This window comes from Nothoprocta perdicaria, unplaced genomic scaffold, assembly GCF_003342845.1.
Source record: "Nothoprocta perdicaria isolate Ctin4 unplaced genomic scaffold, notPer1 scaffold_39, whole genome shotgun sequence".
NCBI lineage: Eukaryota > Metazoa > Chordata > Aves > Tinamiformes > Tinamidae > Nothoprocta > Nothoprocta perdicaria.
Window position 1 is genome coordinate 5057025 of NW_020455632.1, and position 21823 is coordinate 5078847.

The following is a 21823-nucleotide window of genomic DNA, read 5'->3' on the forward strand; positions in this document are numbered from 1 at the left end:
TTTTTTTTTTGGGGTGTGTGTGGAAAACTGATGGTTGGTATTTTAGTTTGTGTATCACGGTAACAGAAAAAACACTATAGCTAAAGACCAGGTGAAAAGGCAATGGAGCTGGTTCTAATGCTGAGGTGAGAACTTTGCTACTTCTAGAGATGAACAATCCTGTGTAGAGTATCTGCTTTGCATTCCCTAATTTTCTASTACTAAATGCAGAAATTCTATTTTGTATTTTCCAAGATGAAAAAAWATAAGAAAAATATAAGTGTAATACGCTCTAGTGCCTGATTTAAGAAAAAAAAAAAAAAAGGTGTTATCCGGCTCAGCTTTTGTTACAACTGGAGCTGATGCTGATCTCCCTCTTTTTCCCTTACAGGTTGTTACTAATAGGGACAGTAGTCCCTGGCGTTCAGACTGAAGAAAAGTCAGGTAATATTGCTGTAAGCTGCCTTTATATGCTGATTTCTAACCTTTTCATAGGTGACAGTGTGTTGCACTAGCCTTTTTCTGATGCAGAGGAACTTTTTGTGAGAAACTCCAAGCACTAAAGTGGTGTCTCTTGTTAATCATGCATTAATGCGTCCGGATTTATGTACTATCATAGACCTATTTTTTTATCCTTCTTTACTCTTATAGCACTGATGATTTAAGAAAAGAACAACTTTATTATTGTTTTTATTTCATTAAGCTATCTATATATATTTATGCACTCCATAACATGTAGAGTCTTTTAAATATCACTGAGATATTAATGCTTTCTCTGAGTACAGATGTCCTTCGTCATGAAGCCAGTAATTTTGACTAACTTTTGCYTTATGAAATAGAGTTGATCCTAGGTCAGCAAATGTAGAGAGCTATTGCATATTAGCTATTGACACATATTAGCTAGATGTTAATATCTAGCCTATGTAGATCAGGGTGAAAAGATATATTTTGGAAGATCTTGCCCAGCTTAAAACAATTATATAGTTTCTGCACTAAAGCTAAATCATACTGGTATCTTGGAATATGAGCAAAAAGAGGTTATATTCATCAGTGTTTTTTTATGTTCCCTGACATAACTAGCTCTGGTACCAGTTCCAGCTCCGATTAACTTAAGGATATAGTGGATATAGTGCTGACTTCTAGGACAAGAAAATCTATGAGCCCTTTAAATGTACTCTTGCTGTTAAAATTCTGACTAGAATTAGGGTGTGATACCATAAAAACATAKAGTTGAAATGATTTCAGTTTGGCTGGGAAATATGATAAACAGAATAGAAATCACGAAGCCTTGTGGACATGTAAAATAGGTTGTACATGCTTTCTACGTTGTTAAAGGTCTGGCAGCTGCAGGCAGGTTCAGGCTGCTCTGCTAGCCTGGGACTCTGGTTTCTGTGATCCTCAGTGCTTCTGTGTGACTCTGTTCTGGCAAGAATCCCGTGGCTGTTGGCATTTGGGTGGATGAGTAAGTAGCAGGTACAGCTACTTCTCACCTAGTWCCGGGTTTATGGCCATTTTTGTGAATAGGGGTTTGTTTTGTGGGGGCTTTTGTTCTGTTTTATTCCAAATAAGATGTTAAGYTCAAGGCAGCCCTATAATCTTGATCTGGTTCCAAAATCCTTTTACAATGACAAGATCCTTTGGGTGACGTTGTTTACTGCCAAGATAAACTTACTATCTTATGCTAATTTAGGCTGAATTTTCTTTTGCAAAGTAATACTTTGAAAGTAATGCTAGACTTCAACATTTGACAGTTAAAGAATTGTTAAATGACCTGGAAAGCAACATGTTGCTGCATATATGGAATCTTTAACCCACCATTCACTAGTTTTTCAAAAACTTCAATGCAGGATCCATGAGWTCAGAGTGCTTGGGGAATTTCTTGCGCATAACACTGAGTGCAGAATACTTTGAGGACAAATACTTGACTTTTTCTGCTATTGGTAAGTTGATAGTAAAGAACTTGGAGAGGAAATATTAAGATCTCTAATATTAAGATCCCTTGAACTATATATTAGGTTCACGCAGCTGTGGAAGTAGGTTGTGTCTCATCATAAATAACAAAATGCTCCCTTTGCTTCTCTACCACTCTTTCTGTAAAGATAACATGGCAGCAGCAATTCAGGCTGTCCTTGGACCAAAATTGAAATGCATTACTCAGGAAAACGTGGTGGTGGTCTGCCATGCACATGTTGGTGGATTTTACTGCTTGGAAAAAAATGATTCCTAGTAACAGAGCATGTAATTCTAAAAATTCACAAGCTAAAGCAGGCACTATTTTTTTTTCCCTCAGCAGCTCTATACCCAAGTTCTCTTAGCAGCTAGTGATAACAAAATTAGTTGATGCCCACCAAGCCCATCGCCAGACAGCCCAAGTGATGTGCTCAAATGAAGAGCATCATGAAGTCCCCTAGAAGAATGGAGTGAGATAATGCATTTATCCCCAGAGGTGTCAGATGTAAGGTACTTAACACAAACTCAGCCCTTTAATAGCTCTCCATGTTTGAGGTATAGCAGAACTACATATAGGCCATAAYGCTATCTCCATCTAGAATGCTACTAAAATGTCATCATCAATGTCATCGTCTTTTCAGTTTGGGCTCTTGTGTTCAGGCATCTTCAGCTGCATACAAAGAAACCTTTAAGTAGGACATGTTCAGCTCAAAAGAATAAAGGAACTATTCTTGACTTAAAGATAGTTTATTAGCTTCTGAAACAAAGCTGAGCTTTGCCTGACAGTCCTTATAGGACTCCTGAGGAGTATCTGTTGGCCAAGCACGCATCAGTCAGGGGAAGTGTTGGCCTGAACCATCTATCACCAGAACAAGTCCCTGATGTTGCTAAGTTGTCAACATCCATCAACCCTGACATCACTGAGTGACCCAGCTGCTCACTGTTTCACCAACAAGTACTCCCTTCCGGATTTCACACCTCTCTATTTTGGAGTGTTTTTGCTTTTTTTTTCTTCCTCCTTTCTTCTCTCCTCTTGAATTGCTAAGTGCTAATGAGCTCTGTCTCAGTTCCATAATTCTACTTTATTTGTGTTTATGGACTTTCTCGCAGATAATTTTTCACTTTGCAGTTCTATCTGGAGTCTAAGCTCAGCTTATGCAGCTGGGCCACATCAGTGTTGCTCTTTAGGTTCCAAGAACAAAGCAGCAGAACCTGAGGGGCAAGAAAAGACTGAGGGTCTCTATTATTGCTCTTAACTAATTATCCGTAGATGGATTTGGCAGAGCCTGGGAGATAGATGAGGCCATGGCATCACAGTGCGGCTATACAGTAACTTTCAACTATTGGGGTAATGTTGAATTTCGAGCCTCTGCATTAAGCTGCCATTCTCAGTCAGAGGTAAGTCTAACATGGTGTTTTGACTACAGTGCAACATTGTTTTATATTATTTTTGTGCAAAAGACTATGACCCATTTAGTTAATACTTATGAATAATGTGGTAAGCTGTTGAGCATTTATTAGCAGAAAGCCATTTAAATCTCAGATATATTGAGAGGCTTCAGAACATTTGCTGGCATTTGAGTCAAAGCTCAACTGAGCACATGAATAAGCACATCCCAGATATGCCCTTGAAGGGTAACTGCTTTCTTATGTGCAAGAACAGGGAATTATGACACCTAGTATGACACYTTGTATTAAGAGTGTTAGTGATACTAGCTTATAAACTAAGATACTTTGGCTGCTTTGTCACTGTTTCCATGTTGAAAAGCATACAATCAAAGTGACTCCTAAAATAGTTAGCCTCTGTGGCTCTACAGCTATATGAAAGATTGAAACAGCTCTCAAAAATACTTGTGTTTCTATCTAGATATCTGGATGTGTACTATGCTAGATGTGAGTCTATGTAATTAAWCATGTAATTAATGATATTTCTATGTAATGATGTTTCAATGCGGMTTACTTTTCCATGTAGACACTAGCAGGTGGGTGGATTTTGTAGGTTACTTAGGCCATAAGGAAAGAGAGCATCTCCTGAAGAAACATCAGTTTAACAAACCAATGTTCCTGTGTCCATGCAGAAAGATGTGTTCACAGTAACTATTCARATCAAAGCTTCTCATACTCCTGATATGAAAAATGCTGCAACACACTTGAAAACTGCAACTTGTCACTATGGTCCATGGAGTCCAAGAGAGTTAGTATGTGAAAAAAACTACATGGAGGTAAGTCCTGGAAGAGATTCTTTGGAAGTTAGGAATGTACAGCATGCATCTTTAAAGTCTGTGCTATTGATGCATTTATAAAGCCTACTGAATGGTGTTAATAGGCAATGAAGTTGAGATACTAATCAAAATTTATGATAGTGGCTTAAAATTGATGTTACCTCAATTTTTCTTTGAAATAATAATGGAACTGGAATTCTCCTTCAAAATTGTAACCAGTAAATTTGGTGGGAAGAAACTTGGAGGAAATAGTGGGTTTTTTTTGTTTAGTTTTTTTTTCTTCTTTATAAGAAGACATGAAAATTTTGAAAATATGCTAGGAGTAAGAAGTTGAAAATGAGTAGACCATAGGTAATACACTGTGCGTTTGGTCTTGTTGTTTTATGCCACAAACTCTTGAGTTAAGTAAAAAGTTTTCATCTTCTGTTTTCTGTTTGGAAAATGCTATGGTCTCCCCAATGATCTTATTCTGTTCTGAAAGCACTGAATGATTTCTCTGGTGCTGGAGACAAGTGCTTCCAAAAAACTATTGTCGCTTACAGTTGTGTGTGTGATTTTTATTTTATTTCTTTAATATTCAGGTTTCTGTCAGGAAGGAGGTTCCACAAATACTACCAGATTTCATTCAGGATGAACCTGAGGACTGGGCTCTTGCCTTCCCAGAGGTAAAACTACAGCTTTTCCACTAAAAGCTATTGTTAGTTCTGGTGGTGCAGTCCTTCTATTTTAAGACCATAGGGTATTTCAAAAAGCACTTAACTATGAAAAGCAGAATTTCTGTACTAATGGTTTTAAGATAGAAAATTTTATACACTAGAAATCCAGACAGCCACATCTCCAAGAAAGAAATTGAAACTGATATCTCAAACATTTTCCAACTGAAGTCTTCCTAGGACCAGATYCCGTGCAATAACAACTGTCTCTAAAGACCTCAGGGCTGAATTATATATAAAATCCAAGAAGAGGATAAAAATGTTTATTTGCAACACAGTAGTACAGTTAATTTTCTTACCCAATTCATTATCCCCATAGAGAATGAGATGTATGCACTTCTTTAGTGCCCCATCTGTCTAAAGCTTTTAATATGGAAAAGTGTTTTTATTCTTATTTTTAATCTTTTTTCCCCACCATGGAAAAGCATCATAAGGGGAATGCTGAAAGGGTGTCACACTAACTGCATTTAGAGTAATGCATAAAACTACTCTGACCTTGGAAGCTAAATAAATTGTTCAGTAGAGTAAATAAACATGCTGTTTAAAATAACTCCTTAATTTGTTGATTAACTTTTCTGATTAGGCAAAGGCAGGAGAATCCTCAATATGGCAAATAGTGTTTCATCAACCAGAAAAGAAAAAGGCCTTGCTGGTGACGGATGCTTGGCATGCTGGCTATGGACTCAACACCACAGATACCAGGATACTGCTGCGAATACCATACAGTGCTGCACAGATTCAGCTTGTCAAGGTCTGTAGGGTCATTCAGAGCCAGTAAGCTGTTGGACTACATGGATCTAACTAGATCTACTCCTGCAGGCTCAGGGAATTACCTTTTCTGCAGTGAGGTCAAGTACATTCTACAAACAGAGGTGGATGATCCTAATGGTGGATACTGCTGTGGCATGTCCTGTAGGTGAGAAATTTGATAACCTATTCCACTGCAGAAAGGTACAAAGACAACTCAGAGCTGTATGTGTGAGCTTAGAGCCTTTATATCTTGCCTTTAAGATGGTGTGGACTACATGAACAAAACAATCATCTGGACTGTTCCGAAATATGTCCAACCCCTCTCTGCTGGAGCAACTGGCTTTAAGGATGTACTTGTTGAAGCTGGTGTGGATCTACATAAACTTTCTGCTAAGGAGATGATATCCAGGAAATATTCATTAGAAAATGACTTGGATTCAATTACAATCAAGATACCAGTAGGTGCAGAAGGTGGCTATTACAAGGTTAGTCAMTTGTGTTAGACTACAGGCAAATATTTTGTTTCTTTTTTCTTTTTTTCTGAAGAAGAAAAATTCTCTATCCTATTCATTTTAAATGAAAACTGAAGGAGAAAGGAAAAGATCTAAAAATCTCAAAAGTCCAGCCAAATATAGTTCTTGGAGGCATCATTTTGTGCACAAATTCTTTTCTTAGAAATAGAAGTAGACAGAACCAAATATACAGAACTATTCACTAATCTCTTTCCTCAAGTTAAGTTGTAAGAGCTACCAGCTATCGTGTTACATCTGTAGAGCTATCTAGCTGTACAGCTATCATGTTATACAGCCTGCAGACTGCCCTAGAACTGCATGGAACCCTGCATGTGCATGGATTCTGTTGTATGTTATACAAACATGTAAGAGAAYGAAAATGGCCTACTTTTATAATCTATACCCATTCCAGTATGTGGACATCTAAATGTAGCTTCTTGGAGTAAATGAGTTCTTGAACAAATTTTACAACTGAACTTTGAAGTAAACGGCGGATTTATAAGAAATATTTAGAAGTATTTATTTAGAATTAGTATTTTATATTATTATATATTAGTATTAGTATTTAGGTATTTATTTAGAAGTAATACAGCAAGTGCTACTCATGAGTTCAAGATAACTTCAAAAAGCAACACTCATGAGTAATCTTTCCTGGCATAAAAGCAGGGCCATGCAACTGAAAGGCAACTGTTCTGAGCTGTAATGCTATGTGACCCTGGGAAAGCTACCATACAATTTTTACTTCATGTAAAATTATTCTGTACTAAAGGATGTTAATCTGAAATTCTAGACCTCTGTGAACAGTGGACAGCATGGGACCAAATACTGTATCAGCCTGTTCTTAGAACATCAGTGGGAAGATAACAAATGGGGACTAACCAAACATACTATCATCAAGGAAATAGAAACACCATTTGAACATGTGGAACTCACTATGACCGACAGTAAGTGGATTAATGCTAAATTTACTGAAGGTGCTGGTGAGAGCTTAACGTTAACCTGTTTCCTTTCAGACACAAATCTGAGCGCCAGACTAGTGAATGTGACATTGGGAATGTTCCTCCCTGATGTGGAGCTTGTGAATTTGACCTTTGAGGGGACAACTGTAACAGTACTTGAAGCTATTTGGCATGGATATCTGACACAGCAAAACAGATATGCTAATGGCAGCCAAACTTACACAATACAAGTCCCATTTGATGCAGCAAGCATTAAGAAAGAGGTGTGTACCAAGATAACGCAATATATAGTACAGAACTGACTGTATCATTTGAATTTATTTCTAAATACGATCTCTCTAGTATACAAGGGATGACATTAGAACATACACCCTGAATGTCACACTTGACTTCAGAATCCATCCAACGAGTGAGACTTTCACCATCCCAATCATAACAGTGTCTGCTGTTAAAGATGCAGGTAAGCAAGGGGAAAGCTGAACAGAGCTGTGTTCTGGCCATGCTTAGCCTGTTGGTAAACTCGGCCCTTACCTGGGCTAACTTCAGATAGGGGTGCTCTCTGTCCTGAATAGCTGTTTTAAAATCTGACAGTAGCTAGCACATTGACTAACTCTTTACCCTCTTACAGTATTGCCTAGTGCAAGAGGATTTTGTGATGAGAAGAATCTCTGTCTAACAATTGCTCATGGGAATGTGGACCAAAACTGGCTGCTCTTCATCTCCAACCAGCACCTGACATCAGAGGCTGCACAAAAGCATAGCTATAGTCTGAGTGACAATGGCACTCACTTGGCAATTTGTGTCCCTTTCCTTTCTTCCCATGTGGACTATGAGGTAAGGATTCCAGTACATTTTAAGCAAATAAAGGGATATTCTAGCTATAAGAAATTAACAATATATATTATGTCCTTTTTTTTTGTTGGAGGAAAAACAAAATTCCTTTAGCACAAGCTTGAAAAGGTTAGTGAGAAAAGCATTTTCTGTCTGTAGAAGTTCACTTTAGATTCCCCTGGCTAAGGCAGGTGAAAGTAGTCAAGAAAAGTATTCCTCAAGCACTTCAAGGGTTGAGTAACCCTTAATAGCACATAAGTGCTATTTGAAGTTTGTATTACARAATCACTGAAAGCTGATGTAGCTGTGTCTAGCTTACAAAATTCCTCTGGGAGATTTGACTTTCATCAAGCATCTTTACTCTTCACGTGTGATAGTTTGTCCTTAGTTTTTGAGCAGTTCTAGATGAACAGTATGTCTTCATTCTCTCATTTAACCTGTGATCACCTCTAGGATATCCATTCCTCTGGAATAATGGCTTCACTCCACTTAACCCTGAAGGATGGTGTCACCCTGGCTAACAAGAGAGACTTCTCAATTTCCTGCAGATTTTCCCCTTCACAGCTAATGCGTAATAATGCTATCTGTCTCTAATGTGTTTCTGAATTATTGTTCATACTTTTAACCTCATTATTAAATTGACAGATAAGCACACTTCTGAAAGTCTAAATGATCACATAGTCCTAGAGTTTGTTTGTCAAGTTTTCTATAAATTACTAAGTGTAAAAGAAGGATGGTAGATGGAAGTAACCCCCTGCAATCATTTGCCAATCTGTTTTGGGATGTTTTTGTTTGCAAAAACAGGGATGGAGGGAAGGTGGAATGAGTCAGCTTGTAAACATGTAATTTCAAAACTACTCATCTAGAATTGGACATATTGAATACTTTGGCTCAAAAATTATTTTCAGGAGATAGTGAGCCTTTAAAAATGTGAGGAAAAGGTTAACTATGGCTTTGATTACTGTGCTTGCTTTACAATCATGTAGCCTGAAGCTGGTATTCATAACACTACTAATTCAGAAAAGAGGCTTGCTCAACTTGTAATACTCATGAGCGGCCAAAATATTGTCATCAAATCCATATAAAACCTTTTCATTGTGCTAGGCTGCAGTTTCTAGGGATATGAGCCTTGATTTGTATGGAAAAAGCACTTGTTCTTTTTCAGAGTGCCTGCCCAATGGAACTGTGGTTATTACTGCAGTGAAACTTGTAGGGATTAAAGATGTGGACATGAGTCAGCTTGTCTTGAGAGACAGACAATGCAAACCCATTCTGGTGACAGAGAAGACTGCAACCTTCAAGTTCAATGTAAACACTTGTGGAACAAGTAGAAAGGTAAAGTCTCAGTGATGCAAAGCTTGTTCTGTATTGGAGTAAGGTATTGAACTGGCAGAAGTTCAGAATTGAGCAAAAGCTACAAAAAGGTCATATCTGACCTTGTGATAAGTGGCATATCTGCATCCCTTTTCCTTTTAAGGTTCTCTTTCGGTGAAAGCAATTTTCAAGGTCAGCAACACCTGCTGAAATCAGCCTTCAGCTTGACACCTCTGAATTGTATATTGCTAGACTTAATATGAGCTTGTTGGCAGGTATCCCTACACACTGTAGAAGCTGGTCAGGTGATTAACACCTGGGCCAAGACTGGAATGTTTACTATTCTGGTCACCTGCATACTGCATGAATAGAAAACAGAGGAAAAGAAAARGATCAGGTTATGCTCAAGTTCAGGTCACATCAAATGTAGATTACTTTTGGAAGTGCAAAGTCTACACCACGAATGTATCTCATGGTGACTTTCATTCTGTTAATACAAACCAAGTGGTCACATGTCTCAGGTACAGTGCAATTGTTCTGGTGTATTATATCATATTCAAGGTATCATAGTAAGAAGAAATAGCTTAGCTAACAGTACAATTGTTGGCTGTAAACAGCTTTAGTTCACTAAGCATGGAGCTATCGGCCAATAATCTCTGGCTATTTCCAAAGGTGATCTCAGTGTAATCTATGAAGTGAAAAGCATGGATGTTGTCAAAAACAAACTTTTTCCAATGTAGTTGTTTTCTCATAACAGTACCTGTATCTTGCAGTTCAACAGCACAACCATGACATATGAAAATGATATACTTTATTTCAGACCTGGCAGTGATACGCCAGTATATCAGTAAGTATAATTCCGTAATAGGAGATTGTCCAAGATATTTTAAGGTCTAAAATGTTATATGTTCATGTTAAAATCTAAATCTGTTTTGTCTTTTTCCCTCAGATTAAAGTGCATATGCTGGTATGCAATCAAGCAGACTGCTGATGTCCAATACCAATCTAAAAACAACCCAGCACCCAGTATTAAGCCAGGATTTGGTTCTCTTGCTCTCTCATTTGAGCTTTTCAAAGGTAATACTTAMGATCAGATTTTAAGAATTCTAACAGGCTTTCAGTCCAAATGCTGCTGTCTACAGAAGATCTACAATTGATCAGACCTTTATGTCACTGATTACAAAAAAGGAGTGTTCAGTTAGCTTCTTTTCCCCCACCTACTTAAACTGGACATGCTAAAGAGTGCACAGTGGATTTGAGGTCAGCCAAAACCTTGCTAAGCAGAGGAGTTAGCATTGACCAAAGTCAGCATATAGCATATAGTAGAGAAGGAAGTGTATGCTTCTTTTAGCATTTTTCCAGTAACAATTTTGAATGAACATCTTATGTGCCTTCTGCAGAAGGAACAGATTCTCCTCTGGATTCTCCAAGTTTAAGAATATACTTTAAATTACTTAAGTGATATACTGTGTTTGTGTGATGGTGGTGGGGCAACAAAAAAAAACAAACTTACCCTCTAATGTCAAACTTCTTTCTTGTAGAGAAGACCTTTTCTAACCCTTACAGGGAATCAGAATATCCTGTGGTAAAATACTTGAGGGAGGCACTGTATTTTGAGGTTCAATTACTTCAGCCTGAAGATGTGAGACTAGAACTAAACTTAAAAGATTGCTGGGCTACAAACTCTCAAAGTGGTGACAGCCATCCCCAGTGGTCTATCCTTAGAAATGGGTAAGGAAAACTTTCATCTTGTGTTTGGTAACTGTTCAACAGAAGGTTTGTTCTTCCAGCTGGAAGAAAAGGGGAAGAGAGTGTGAAAGGATTATTTTGTTCTGACTGCTCTAAATTGTAAAGCATACTGATGGCATCTGCATGCTGGGTATGCCTTCTGGTGGCAGCAGGTCCTCAGTATGGCTAGAAGTACTTTCAGCTAGAAAGGAAAAGAAGCGATGATATCTATGGCCAAAATAGAGGTGGGGGGGGTCCAAAGGGGTCCATGAACAACACCTAAGTTAAATAAACTTTTTTCCTTCCTCTAAAGATGTGAAAACAATGAAGAATCTCACAGAACCATATTCCATCAAGTTAATTTTAGCCCCAGAGTAAGATTTCCTCTGCACCTTAAGAGATTCGAAGTGAGACTGTTCACTTTTTTTCAAAGTACAACTCTGCTACAAGAGCAGGTGAGACATATCTGCAAYTTGTTGTGCACATTCCAAAGTGAGTTTGTATATCCCCACATTGGACTGGTGCAGGCAGCTAACACTATCAAAACCTATGCTGGTCACTGTTTGGAGATATTAGCCTCCTTCATGAAGGCATAATGCTCTAGAAAGTAAATACTGACCAGCTAGTCAATAGAGCTCAGTTTTTCTCCTCTGTGGTCAATATGTGTATCAGAAGTTCACCAGATATGACTGCCTTTTATAATAAAATAAACATTTGTTTTGTAGCTGTATTTCCACTGCAGTGTGGTGATCTGCAGCACTATGCAGCAGTCCTCAGACTCCTTTTGTCCAAGGAAATGCAGTGTTGCAAAACACAGACTTGGTAAGAAAATGATAACTTCTCAAGTGTCACCCTTGAAGTTTTACTCAAACTTGGCACATGCTGTCAGGAGCTTTGTCAGATGACACTTTCAGCACAAGCAGGAACACTAAATCCTGGAATTTCTCACTAGATCGCAGTGTAGAATCCCACCTGTATGGGCAAACATCATCTGGAGCAGTGCTATTCAGAAAGGAAAAGTACTGGATGAGGTTGGTGTTGCTCTTTACGTTATTGAAGGACAAAGGATACCATTATTGTGACAATAGGCTCCTGTAAATCTGTTTCTTATCCCCCTAGGTGAATACGTGGATTTCTGACAAAGACTTAACCAGAGCATTCATTTTGAGAAACAGCATTTAGGAAGTCTAAGCAAGTGCAGTCTACCCAGAGAATGTTTACAATAAAGGCATCTCAAATATCTGAAGGGAAATATATTCCAAAGAATGTCAGCTRTCCAATATGTATGTATGCCTTTATTTAATCAATTTATTGTGTTGCTCTGTGATCCTGTAAAGTGTAGAAGTCTTAATCTGTGACTTCTGAACTGGTTTGATCACCTAATGTGTCTCAAACTATCATGGTTAGTCACTTTGCAGGTGGAAATATCTTTTTTGGGGTAGAAGGAGGAAGGCAGTGGAAGGAGGGAAATCTGTTGTAAAYCATTGATACCAGATAAATTTCATGTCTTGTGCTTTCCCTCAGCTTCAATATGAGCCAAATATTCTAGGGAGCTTAACGTCATTAAGAAAGCAAGACAGGGATGAACATACTTAATTCTATAGTAGATACTGACAGGAAAACCTGTGAGCTGTGGCTCTTGCCATAGTGTTACAGCTCTGGAAGATAAAACTGTTCCTCCTGAGTGGGAGGGAAATAGGTCAGTGACTTTTAGATCACTACATTGTCAACCTAAAGGAAAAGGTTTTTAGAGATGAAATCTTACACTAATAATAGATATACCCTACCCATAAAGTGTTAAAGGATGATTCCTTCCTAGTAAAACTGACATCTAGGAGGACCTACTTACTTTTTGATGGGAGGAAAAAATTCTAGTTTAAGTTTTCTTCTTTGAACAGTGATGTGTGTGTGTGGGGGGGGGAGTCTAGATTCAATATTGTGTTTTCCTGTTCTAAGGAAAATTATTGCTTATTRTGAATCATTATCTGTTAGAGCTAAACAAGCAATGATGTCTGTTCAATGCTACCTGCTTTTTAACTTTATATTAAACAATTACACAATGGAATTTCTGTGAAGGATAAGTTGAGCAAAGAAGTATTTCATGGATATAATTCCACTTTGGGAAAAATATTGTGTCTAAGACTGTACTTCTATTGTTATAATACCTGTTCAGAGATCCCACTAAACAGTTTGTGTTATCACATACTCGTGTTTGTCTTGTGTTTTCCATCTGCCTACTAAAGTAGGTCTCTCTTTTGACGTTTCTAGAAAAAAAAAAAAAATTGTTCAGCTTAGCATAGGCTGTAATACCTGCAAGGCCACAATCATTCCTTGGAAGAGGAGGAGGATGGAGKAGAAAAACAAAAACCCTTTATCTCACAGTCAGTATCTGTTTAATTTTATTTCCTCAGATGCAACCTTCCCAACCTCCTCAGTGTATCTGCATATGACAGGATCTTGCCCACGTGTTCTGGGACAGTGAAGTGCATGCACACACATGTACAGTAATATGGATGTAGTCAGCCAGATAGCCAAGCTACAGGGCTAGAAAACGATCCTTCGTCCTTTCTCCCTCAGTAGTATACACCTAGCCTAAGGATAGATGTGACCTTGTATGTGGGCCTCCTAATAAGAAGAAATACTGAGTCTGTACCGGGGCCTCCATAATGAGCTCTCCAATGGAGGAGACTTGCTGAGAAACTTATTTTCTTAATTCAGTAAGAGATGTACCCTTTAATCAAGTTCAAAGCCCTTGATCTCATCCCTTGATATCATAGCTCCCTGATTTCAAGGGGAGATGCCGATATGTCAGCAAAGGAATAAAAGTGCAAAAYTGACAGGCCAATGTGCCTGCCAGTTTCTCCTGGGTTAACCCCAGTGGGTTCCAGTGGGGAATGCTAGGTCTGACTCTGACTGTGGACGCTACCTATTAAGAGCTCAAAGGGTGCAATTATACTATGTTGTTGGGGGTTTGCCTCTAACAGAACACAAGTGGAAGCGCTTGAAGAGGTATGATGATTTTTTTCATATGATTTACATTGTGCTGGTTGTCTGCCAAGTAATTTTCTCCAAGCTTTTACCTGCCATGAGAGTCCTCTAACAGCGTGGTCTGTCTTCTCTCCTGAAGCTGCATGGAACAAGAATGCAGTAATCTAAGGTCTAGTACATGAACAGTAGCACAAGGTTGGATAACTTTTTTTTTGGCTATTAACTCTTCTGTTGTGGATGTGTTGTCCCTGTCTCCAAAGACAAAGTAGCTTACAAAAAATGTGCTATTTACCATCTTGCATCTAAGGCATCCTCACTTCTTTCATGAGACAAGTCAATATTTTGATCCTCTACTTGTTGACAGGATTTTAAGAGCTTCTGAAAGGAAGATGTTGCCCAAATGAAGCTCACTTTTTTTTTTTGCCTTTCATCCTATTAGTACTTCTCATTTTTAATGTTTAGCAAAATTCAGTGAGATTCTGCTTCATGACTGGACTAGGATTTGTAYGAACTTTCTTATTAGACCTTCCAACTGCATGCAAAATAAATCCCATTTGAATATCAGTAAAATCTTTTACAGGAGATATAACAGTAGGAGCCCTCTCCACCTCAGAGGTGTCTGTTTATACTAAAATTCAGGAACTGCCTTCCTGGTTTTATACAGAGAGAGGGGAAAAAGAGGGGGGTAAAAATCCTCTTCAAGTGTTGACTCAACACCTTTCCGTCTTTTAAGTGGATATTTTATGACCACGTGTTTTTTTCCCCCAGTATTTGGGATGTTATTTTTATACCCCTGTTAACACAAGTTGAAAGGGGATCAATCTTCCTTGTTTATGTTTAATGTCTTCTGCAGCTTCAACAGGTGAATGATGAGTCTGGTGTGATTTGTTTTTATAGGAAAATAGAAACAGTAAGGGAAGTATACTGCCAACACTTCTTTCCCCACTTAAAATGGTGGTAAATCAATGCTCCAAATAGCCACATTAATTCTATTTCTAGTGATCAGAAAATTTTTCTATAATCTACATTCAGTGACAGCATTCTCTTTTAAAATGTTAGCTACTCTAGTCCTTTATAAGAGCAAAAATTTCTTAGGTGAATACTGAAAAAAAATAGATTTTTTGGGGGAGTATATTGTTTTGCTTTGTTTTAAACCTCCATGTTTGCAGTAGGCGAGCAAGCACTATGCACTTTCAGATGAAATTGTGGTGTAGCTATAAGCTAATTTGGGAAGGCTAGGTTCAACCATTTAGCTTTCTTATAGGTGTTTTTGACTTCACATACTTAAGGAAAAGGCAAATATGAGGAAATGATGAGCTGGAGGCTATTAAATAGACACAAGGTACAAGCTAAGAGTAATAATTACTTCAAAATCAATGCTTTAAAACAAAATTAGGTTGAATCAGTCTGCTTCCCCTACTCCTTAGTGATTATAGCAAGTCTATCCTCATGTGGCTCTGAGAGAAGTAAAGTCAAAGGCTTAATGAAGGAGGTGGTCCAGATAGACCTAACTCTTCTAGCATGCCAAAAACAAGTGGCCTGTTGGATTAGGAGCTAGAGCTTCTCCTCATGGCTCATTTTTCTGTTTGTAAGACAAGGTAGTAGCACTTGTTGGATAACCCTTAGGTTAAGGCGAAGATAAAGTCAGATACTGTCCTGTAAGAAGATGGGGCTATCCAAATATGTGTGTGTATACACCTATAATATCTCACACTACTGCTATGCACAGTTGSAGGGAAGGCCTCTGAGCTCCCTAGGCAGGTTTGTGGAGCTGCACTATCTCATATGTAGCACCTTCCCCCAAGGAATTGGCTGAGGCCTGTTAGGGGGAGGCAGTCTTCCCCCAAAGCACACCTATGTGCAGCCCAAATGTGTAACCATAAAACTTCTTGGCACCTATGTGGTGCTTCTCAGTTTAGAATTTCAAAGCCATTTATGCATGCTAGGCTCCCCTGCTTCCTTGAGAGACTGAGCTCTGCAGCTGTATAGACCCACAGCAAGGAAAGGCTAGCAGACGCCTTTCTAAGTATGAACTTTCATTCCCTTATAGACAGAATAGAACAGAATCCACATGGGAAATAGACAACTTGAAGCCACTGAGGTGGTCAGGTACTATCCAGACTGTTGTACCTGTTTTACAGTGTATGCAGAAAAGCTGTCTCCCACCTGAATTCAAACGGAAGGTGTAGTACTTTCCACAGCCATAACCATGCTTAAAGTGTGAGTTGAAGAATCAATTACTTGCATGAGAAAAATTAYGAATGCAATAAGACTATTTGGTTGTTTTCCTTTCTTTAGTATCTGCACTTTCTTTCATGTTGGTGAAGCTCTTCACAGAGATGTGAACCTGTAAAGGGCAGTAATGTGATTTGGGAGAGGTCACAGGCCATGAGAGTTTGTGTCCTTGCCTTGGACTGGCCCTAGTTCTGTCTCCTAAATCTTCTTGTCTTTGGGATAGTAAATAATTCCATCCCATAGAACAATTAAATAATTCTTTAGCCCTGGGCTTTCCATAATGATTGGGTTGCTCTTAGCTTTGTCTATGTGTCATCTTCACATATTAAAGGAAGATGTCTATCTGTGGAGAATGCCTACAGCAGTTAGAAAAAGGTTCTGTGACTTACCTGAGGTTCCACTACTCATTATTCATTTGATGAATTATTGTAATATTGCTATTGGGCTTGAATATGGCTTTATGGACCTGCATATGCAAAACAAATGCACTGAACTCTGTTAGCAGAGCTCACTGAAATGTATTATTTGACCATTGTAGACTTCATTTTACTATGGGATCTAAATGGAAATATGMATATCAAATGTTTGGTTATTTTTGATTTTGTTTGTATTATGAGTAGGACTACAGTGCTGGGAGGTTTTTTCTTTTGGCTCTCTTTTTGGTCCTGATTTTTCTTGATGTTTTGGTTTTGGATTTTGACTTGGTTTTGGTTTTGCATTCCAAAGCACTGACAAAATACCTCTTGCCTAAGTTCTATGTTATTAGAGATGGGTCTTCCTGAAGAATTCACATGGTTTTCTTAGTAGGTGTTTAAGGATGGAGGGTGACAATGCAGTCACCCAGGCATCCAGTGGGAGCGGGCATACACACACACACAAGGCACACAGTGGTCAAATTAAGGCTTTTATTGCCTCCGCTTCTGCACGGGGGGCTACCCAGTTTTCTGGTTGGAAGAAGAGAACTATGGAGAGATTCCAGGCACTGCTGAGCACCCATCCATGGCGAGGAGCAGTGGGGGAAGGGGAACCTATGCTCTTATACAGCTACTAAGCACATTATCATCCTGTGTTACGATTCAGTTGGTGCTAATAGCAGGTAGACAGCATATAAGCATCGTGTGATACCATGTGTGATAACAAGCGGAGTCTGTGTACATGACCATAAGCTGAGCGTGGAGTATAGTATAGATAGGTCAGCGTGCCCCAGAACAGTGAGGCCAGTCTCCATCACCTATCGCCTTGATCTTCTTCTGCATCCTGTTCTCTAGCGTAGGCTAGAGTGGCACTGGTGTATGGAGAGATTTTATATCCATGAGGTGGGGGTGGGTATGGAGGAAGGGGAAAGTTTGTTTATAATAAAAAGTAGCTAAATATAGTAATAAAGCATCTAAAGAATTGAAAGACTATGAGCTTTCCAAGGATTGATTGATTCATATATCTGTATCATCTCTCTCTCTCTCTCCTCCCCCTATATATAGATAAAATATATAAAATTTTTGAAGGTTGCTAAAGCCAGTGTTTATAAGCAGCTCTTAGTAATGTCACTTAGAGCAAACTAGCCCTGATAGTCTTGCATGTGGTCTTGTAGATGGATCTTCTATGGTGGAGAAAGAGTCTTGAAACTTTAGTCTTTTTCACAGCAAGTAAATATTCTAAAGATCTGGAGGTAAAGGAAGGGGAAAAGAGGAGAGATCTTGATAGCTTTGTGCTGCATTTAGATTAAATCAGTAATTATCAGCAATGGGACATGTAGCAACACAATTCTTCTGATCCAGGGCTACACAGATGCTAAGAGGAAGATTTACAAAGGGAGAGATTTAGAGAGATGCTGCATGTTAAGCAGGGCAATAACTTGTTTCTTTCAGGGATGGGAGGACTAAAGCTGACAAAAGTATGGTTTGCAGGCAGGAATCTGTTAGGTGCTTATTTGCCCCTCTTTCCACCCCCCCTCCCCTCCACCCCATGCAGCTGCAAGGAGAGACTCCCTTGAAAGAGTGGGTTGGTAACAGCTCTTTCAGYACCAATAAATTAGGTGATGCTAGTGAACAAGCTAAAACTATTCAAGGAAATTAAGCCTATCTCAGATGCAGACCTTGCTCCAACTGCTGAGCAATTTCACAGTACAGGCAGGGATTTTGTAAGACAAAGGCCTTTTCCCCAAGGGCAGCTTGGATACAGATACCCTGTCTTTGTATTGAAAGAACTTAAAGCTATACTAACTGGGTTTTCAGGACTAGAGCACTGGCTCTAGGATAGTGTAGCTTACTAATGCAGAAATAGTAAAGGGGTCCTGCTGAAACCCCAAGCCTTTGCATTTAGAGGTGTTGTCCCACCTTGAACTCAAAGGTAGTCAAAGGTACCTGCTGATGGGGCAATTCTGCATACAGAGCTACTAAGCTCCCGAGTTACTTAACTGGGTGCTGGACATGACCCTCTTGAAGGTATTGACTAATAGGACCTTTGGTTTTAAATGATTAAACTGAGATAGAAGTGCTAAATGACTGGCCATATATAAGAAAACAATAAAAATAGAACCTTCATACTATGGACTTCCTTACCTCAAGAACTAAAAAGAAAGTTTTTCCCTTCAGTTTCAAATGTGAAAAGAACAAGGTTAAAGGTATTGACTAATACATCAGACTAATACATTTGAATATGGAGATGCTTAATAACCAAATACCATCCAAGAAAGATTAAATTATCTTCACATAGATCTGCCGATGGCTTGCCAGCCTTAGCAAGCAGGTGCTGTGTTGTTATTGTCAGCTGCAGTGAGAGTCTGCTAAGGATCAGATTTTCAGGACTCATTCGGCAGCAAGGTCCCATGACCACATTATTATTTCAGTTTCTTGAAATGTATGAGAACTGCATCTAAATCAGTCCAGATGGATTTTGGTATCTGTGAGGCTCTGCATCTGCTCAGCTCCTGATCAGCTGCACAGACTTGTAGTAACAAATCTTACTCTTGCTGAAAGACCAAGGCTTGTGAGAAATCTAATATGGAGTAAAACAGAAGCATCTAGGCATATACTTTAATGTAGGTTTTTCAGGGACTGACAGGACTACCTGTACAAGTTTGCACATAGCTGCTGCTTTTCTCCCCCAGACACTGATGAATTTCACACTCATTAATGCAATATGCATATACTGTGTGAGTTTACTGTCAACTCAGGTTAAGCCTTGAAAAAAAAATATACAAAGATATTTTATTCCATACAAATAGAGAAAGTGGAAAAGGAAAGAAGAAAAGGGAGAGGAAAAAAAAATGCAAAAATGTGTTAGCTTTGCAGTGCCCTGCTAAAGGATGTATCGGTAAACAAACCATCTGCTCAACACCAACTTGCTGATCTATCCRTCCTGGTGAGAGAAGCCTATTACCTCCTGTCTGCTGCTCCCTGGGTCTTCCAGCTCCCTGCGGAGGGAAGGTTGCCAGCCCTGCACTGCAGCACCGTGCTACCTCTTTTCCAGGCTTTGCTCTTCTSTGGCCTCGGGGAGCAGAGTCTGTCAGCAGAGAGCCATGTCTTCCAAGCCAATCTGCAATTAGACTTACAAAGCAACTCATTTTTGTATAGTGCAGTGCGACYTATGTGACCCTTATCACATGAAAGTCAGAGTAATTAAAGATTTGGACTATTTCCTGGTTATGTGGCATTTTGACTTTTTTTTTTTAATGGCTTTTTGTTCATTTTAGCAAGCTTCTGATCTGATGACTTTTAAAARGGAGACCTTATATTTACTAGAGACTACCTAGATTTTGATACAACTTGAAAGTAAGTTTTGCATWTTTGATACTTGATCATTTTAGGTCRAAGAAAATGAAAGGGAAAAGCAGTCTAGTCTTATTTATTCTAGCAATCTGATGCAAAAACGTCTGAAATGTAAAAATCTGCAGACATTAAAGAAAGACAGGTACACATTAAATACAGAAATAGGAATATGTTTCTACATATATTAAACAAGAAGATAGACTTTATCAACAAGTTTCTATACAAATGTCAGTTTGTTTATATTTTCTTTCCAATATTTAGTGGTTATTAATTATTAGATTATAATTGTCAGATATATATATAGCAAAATACAGAGCATATGAGTGATTTATTTCATTATGAGTAAAAATGTTCTTAATGTTGTTTAGCTTCTTGATTTTTAGGTACAGTAGAAAAGTRGATAAATAGACAAAGCTTGGACTAACTATACATATTCTTACTTATCCTAATATTAAAGTGCCTACAAATCAGTACACATTTAGTATTCCTGTAGTGGTGYTATACATTTTTTTTTTTCCAATTCACTTTAAAAATGACAGGTTTGCCATTGTCCTTGTTGAAGAGATCAGTTAGAACAGCAATACATACGTCCTAGTACGATTGGTTGTTGGCTTTTTTGTTTTGACTTTTGTACCGGACTGCGTTTGACATTTCTTAGAAGCTCAGTATGAGAAAGCAAGACATAAAGGCACAAAAAAACAAGACTTCCAGCTGGGCAGCATGAGGCTCGGGTCTAGGCAATCCTACTCCGTCTTATGTTCAAGTGTGACCTGGCGCTCCATCCCCTGCACCAAGCTGAATATCATTGCAGGGAAGAAGTCTTGCTGGAGTTTTTGTTGTAGATTATTATTGTTGTTGTTGTTGTTGTTGTTGTTGTAAAGAGTGAAGTCCTAGTTTGCTGAGGCAGGTTCTTGGTGAGGGCCTATGCTCGGGGCACGCCGTTGAGGAGCTCCGTCAGCTCGCCGATGTACTTGATGGTGTACTTCAGTGTCTGTATTTTGGTGAGGGGCTGGCCCCTCTGGCTGTAGGCGGCGGGCAGGTAGTTGCGCAGCGTGTGCAGGGCCTCCGCCAGCGTCCGCATCCGCAGCTTCTCCCTCTCGCTGGCCTTCCTGCGGCGCTGGGCCGACATGCGCACCTTGGTGCCCTTGGGCAGCCGGGCCTGGCCGGGGCTCGGCAGGTAGGCAGCAGGGAAGTCCTCCAGGCTGTATCCCGCCAGGCTGCCACCGCTGCTCCCGCCGCTCGCGTATGGAGGCTCTGTGGCTGCTGAGCACGGCGACGGAGAGTAGCACTCGAAGGAGGGAGCTGGGGACAAGCTGGGAGGAGATGAGTCCTGGCTAAGCTCAAAAGCCCCACTGTTGCCCTTCCACTCCCAGGGTGACAAGCAGGCAGCGTGTTCCGAGCCCAGGCCCTCTTCCATGTTTGCCAACGTCTCGTGAAGCTTGTCCATGGCRGAGGAGCGCCCGCGAGGAGCAATTCCCTCTGCCCGGCGGCGAAGGCTGGAGCCTGTGGCCGCGGGGACCTTTTTATGATGGCAGGAGGAAAGTGACAAAGTGGGAACGCTGCTTTGGTGAGAGGAGTTCAAAGGGGAGCCACAAGTGCGAGGATGGAAAATGAACTCCTGATGTGCTAGTTTCTCCTCGGCGATAATTATCAGCCTTCAGCTAAAAAGCCTTTAAGCTAACAGGCAACAGAGAGAAAGAGGGGGGGAAAAGATTATCTTCTTGTAACTAAACCAATTAAGGCTGCGCATCCACATGTAATTTTGCTCTGGTGGGATAAGCAGCAGAGAGGAAAAAGAAAACCATCGTTTTTTAAGAAGAGTTTGCAAGCATAGAATTTAAAGTTAGAGCGTATGACCACAGCTCTCAAAAAAAC

The 21823-nt window shown here is 39.5% G+C and overlaps 2 protein-coding genes across 3 annotated transcripts; one reads left to right on the forward strand and one right to left on the reverse strand.

Moving 5' to 3' along the window:
* The first annotated feature begins 8 nt into the window (after window positions 1-8).
* LOC112952127 (zona pellucida sperm-binding protein 2-like) lies at window positions 9-12712 on the forward strand. Of its 2 annotated transcripts, XM_026044938.1 has the most exons (22): window positions 9-125; window positions 371-423; window positions 1827-1919; window positions 3200-3327; window positions 4008-4151; window positions 4733-4816; window positions 5448-5615; window positions 5684-5780; window positions 5876-6099; window positions 6917-7070; window positions 7140-7348; window positions 7428-7545; window positions 7714-7919; window positions 8370-8487; window positions 9082-9251; window positions 10004-10077; window positions 10180-10307; window positions 10772-10961; window positions 11272-11413; window positions 11684-11780; window positions 11911-11989; window positions 12078-12712. In XM_026044938.1, exons 1-22 carry the CDS (start codon window positions 103-105, stop codon window positions 12079-12081), a joined length of 2703 nt encoding a protein of 900 aa, XP_025900723.1. In that variant the 5' UTR covers window positions 9-102; the 3' UTR covers window positions 12082-12712. The 2 variants fall into 2 exon arrangements, with proteins under 2 accessions (XP_025900723.1, XP_025900724.1); XM_026044939.1 differs by lacking the exon at window positions 1827-1919.
* Window positions 12713-20870: 8158 nt separating this feature from the next.
* Window positions 20871-21395, reverse strand: MSGN1 (mesogenin 1). Its single transcript, XM_026044933.1, has one exon. It carries the CDS (start codon window positions 21393-21395, stop codon window positions 20871-20873), a length of 525 nt encoding a protein of 174 aa, XP_025900718.1.
* Between the last annotated feature and the right edge of the window lie 428 nt (window positions 21396-21823).

What these genes read in the sequence shown, in the direction of transcription:
- MSGN1 (XM_026044933.1), bottom strand. Translation starts at nt 21,395, where the DNA reads ATGGACAAGCTTCACGAGACGTTGGCAAACATGGAAGAGGGCCTGGGC.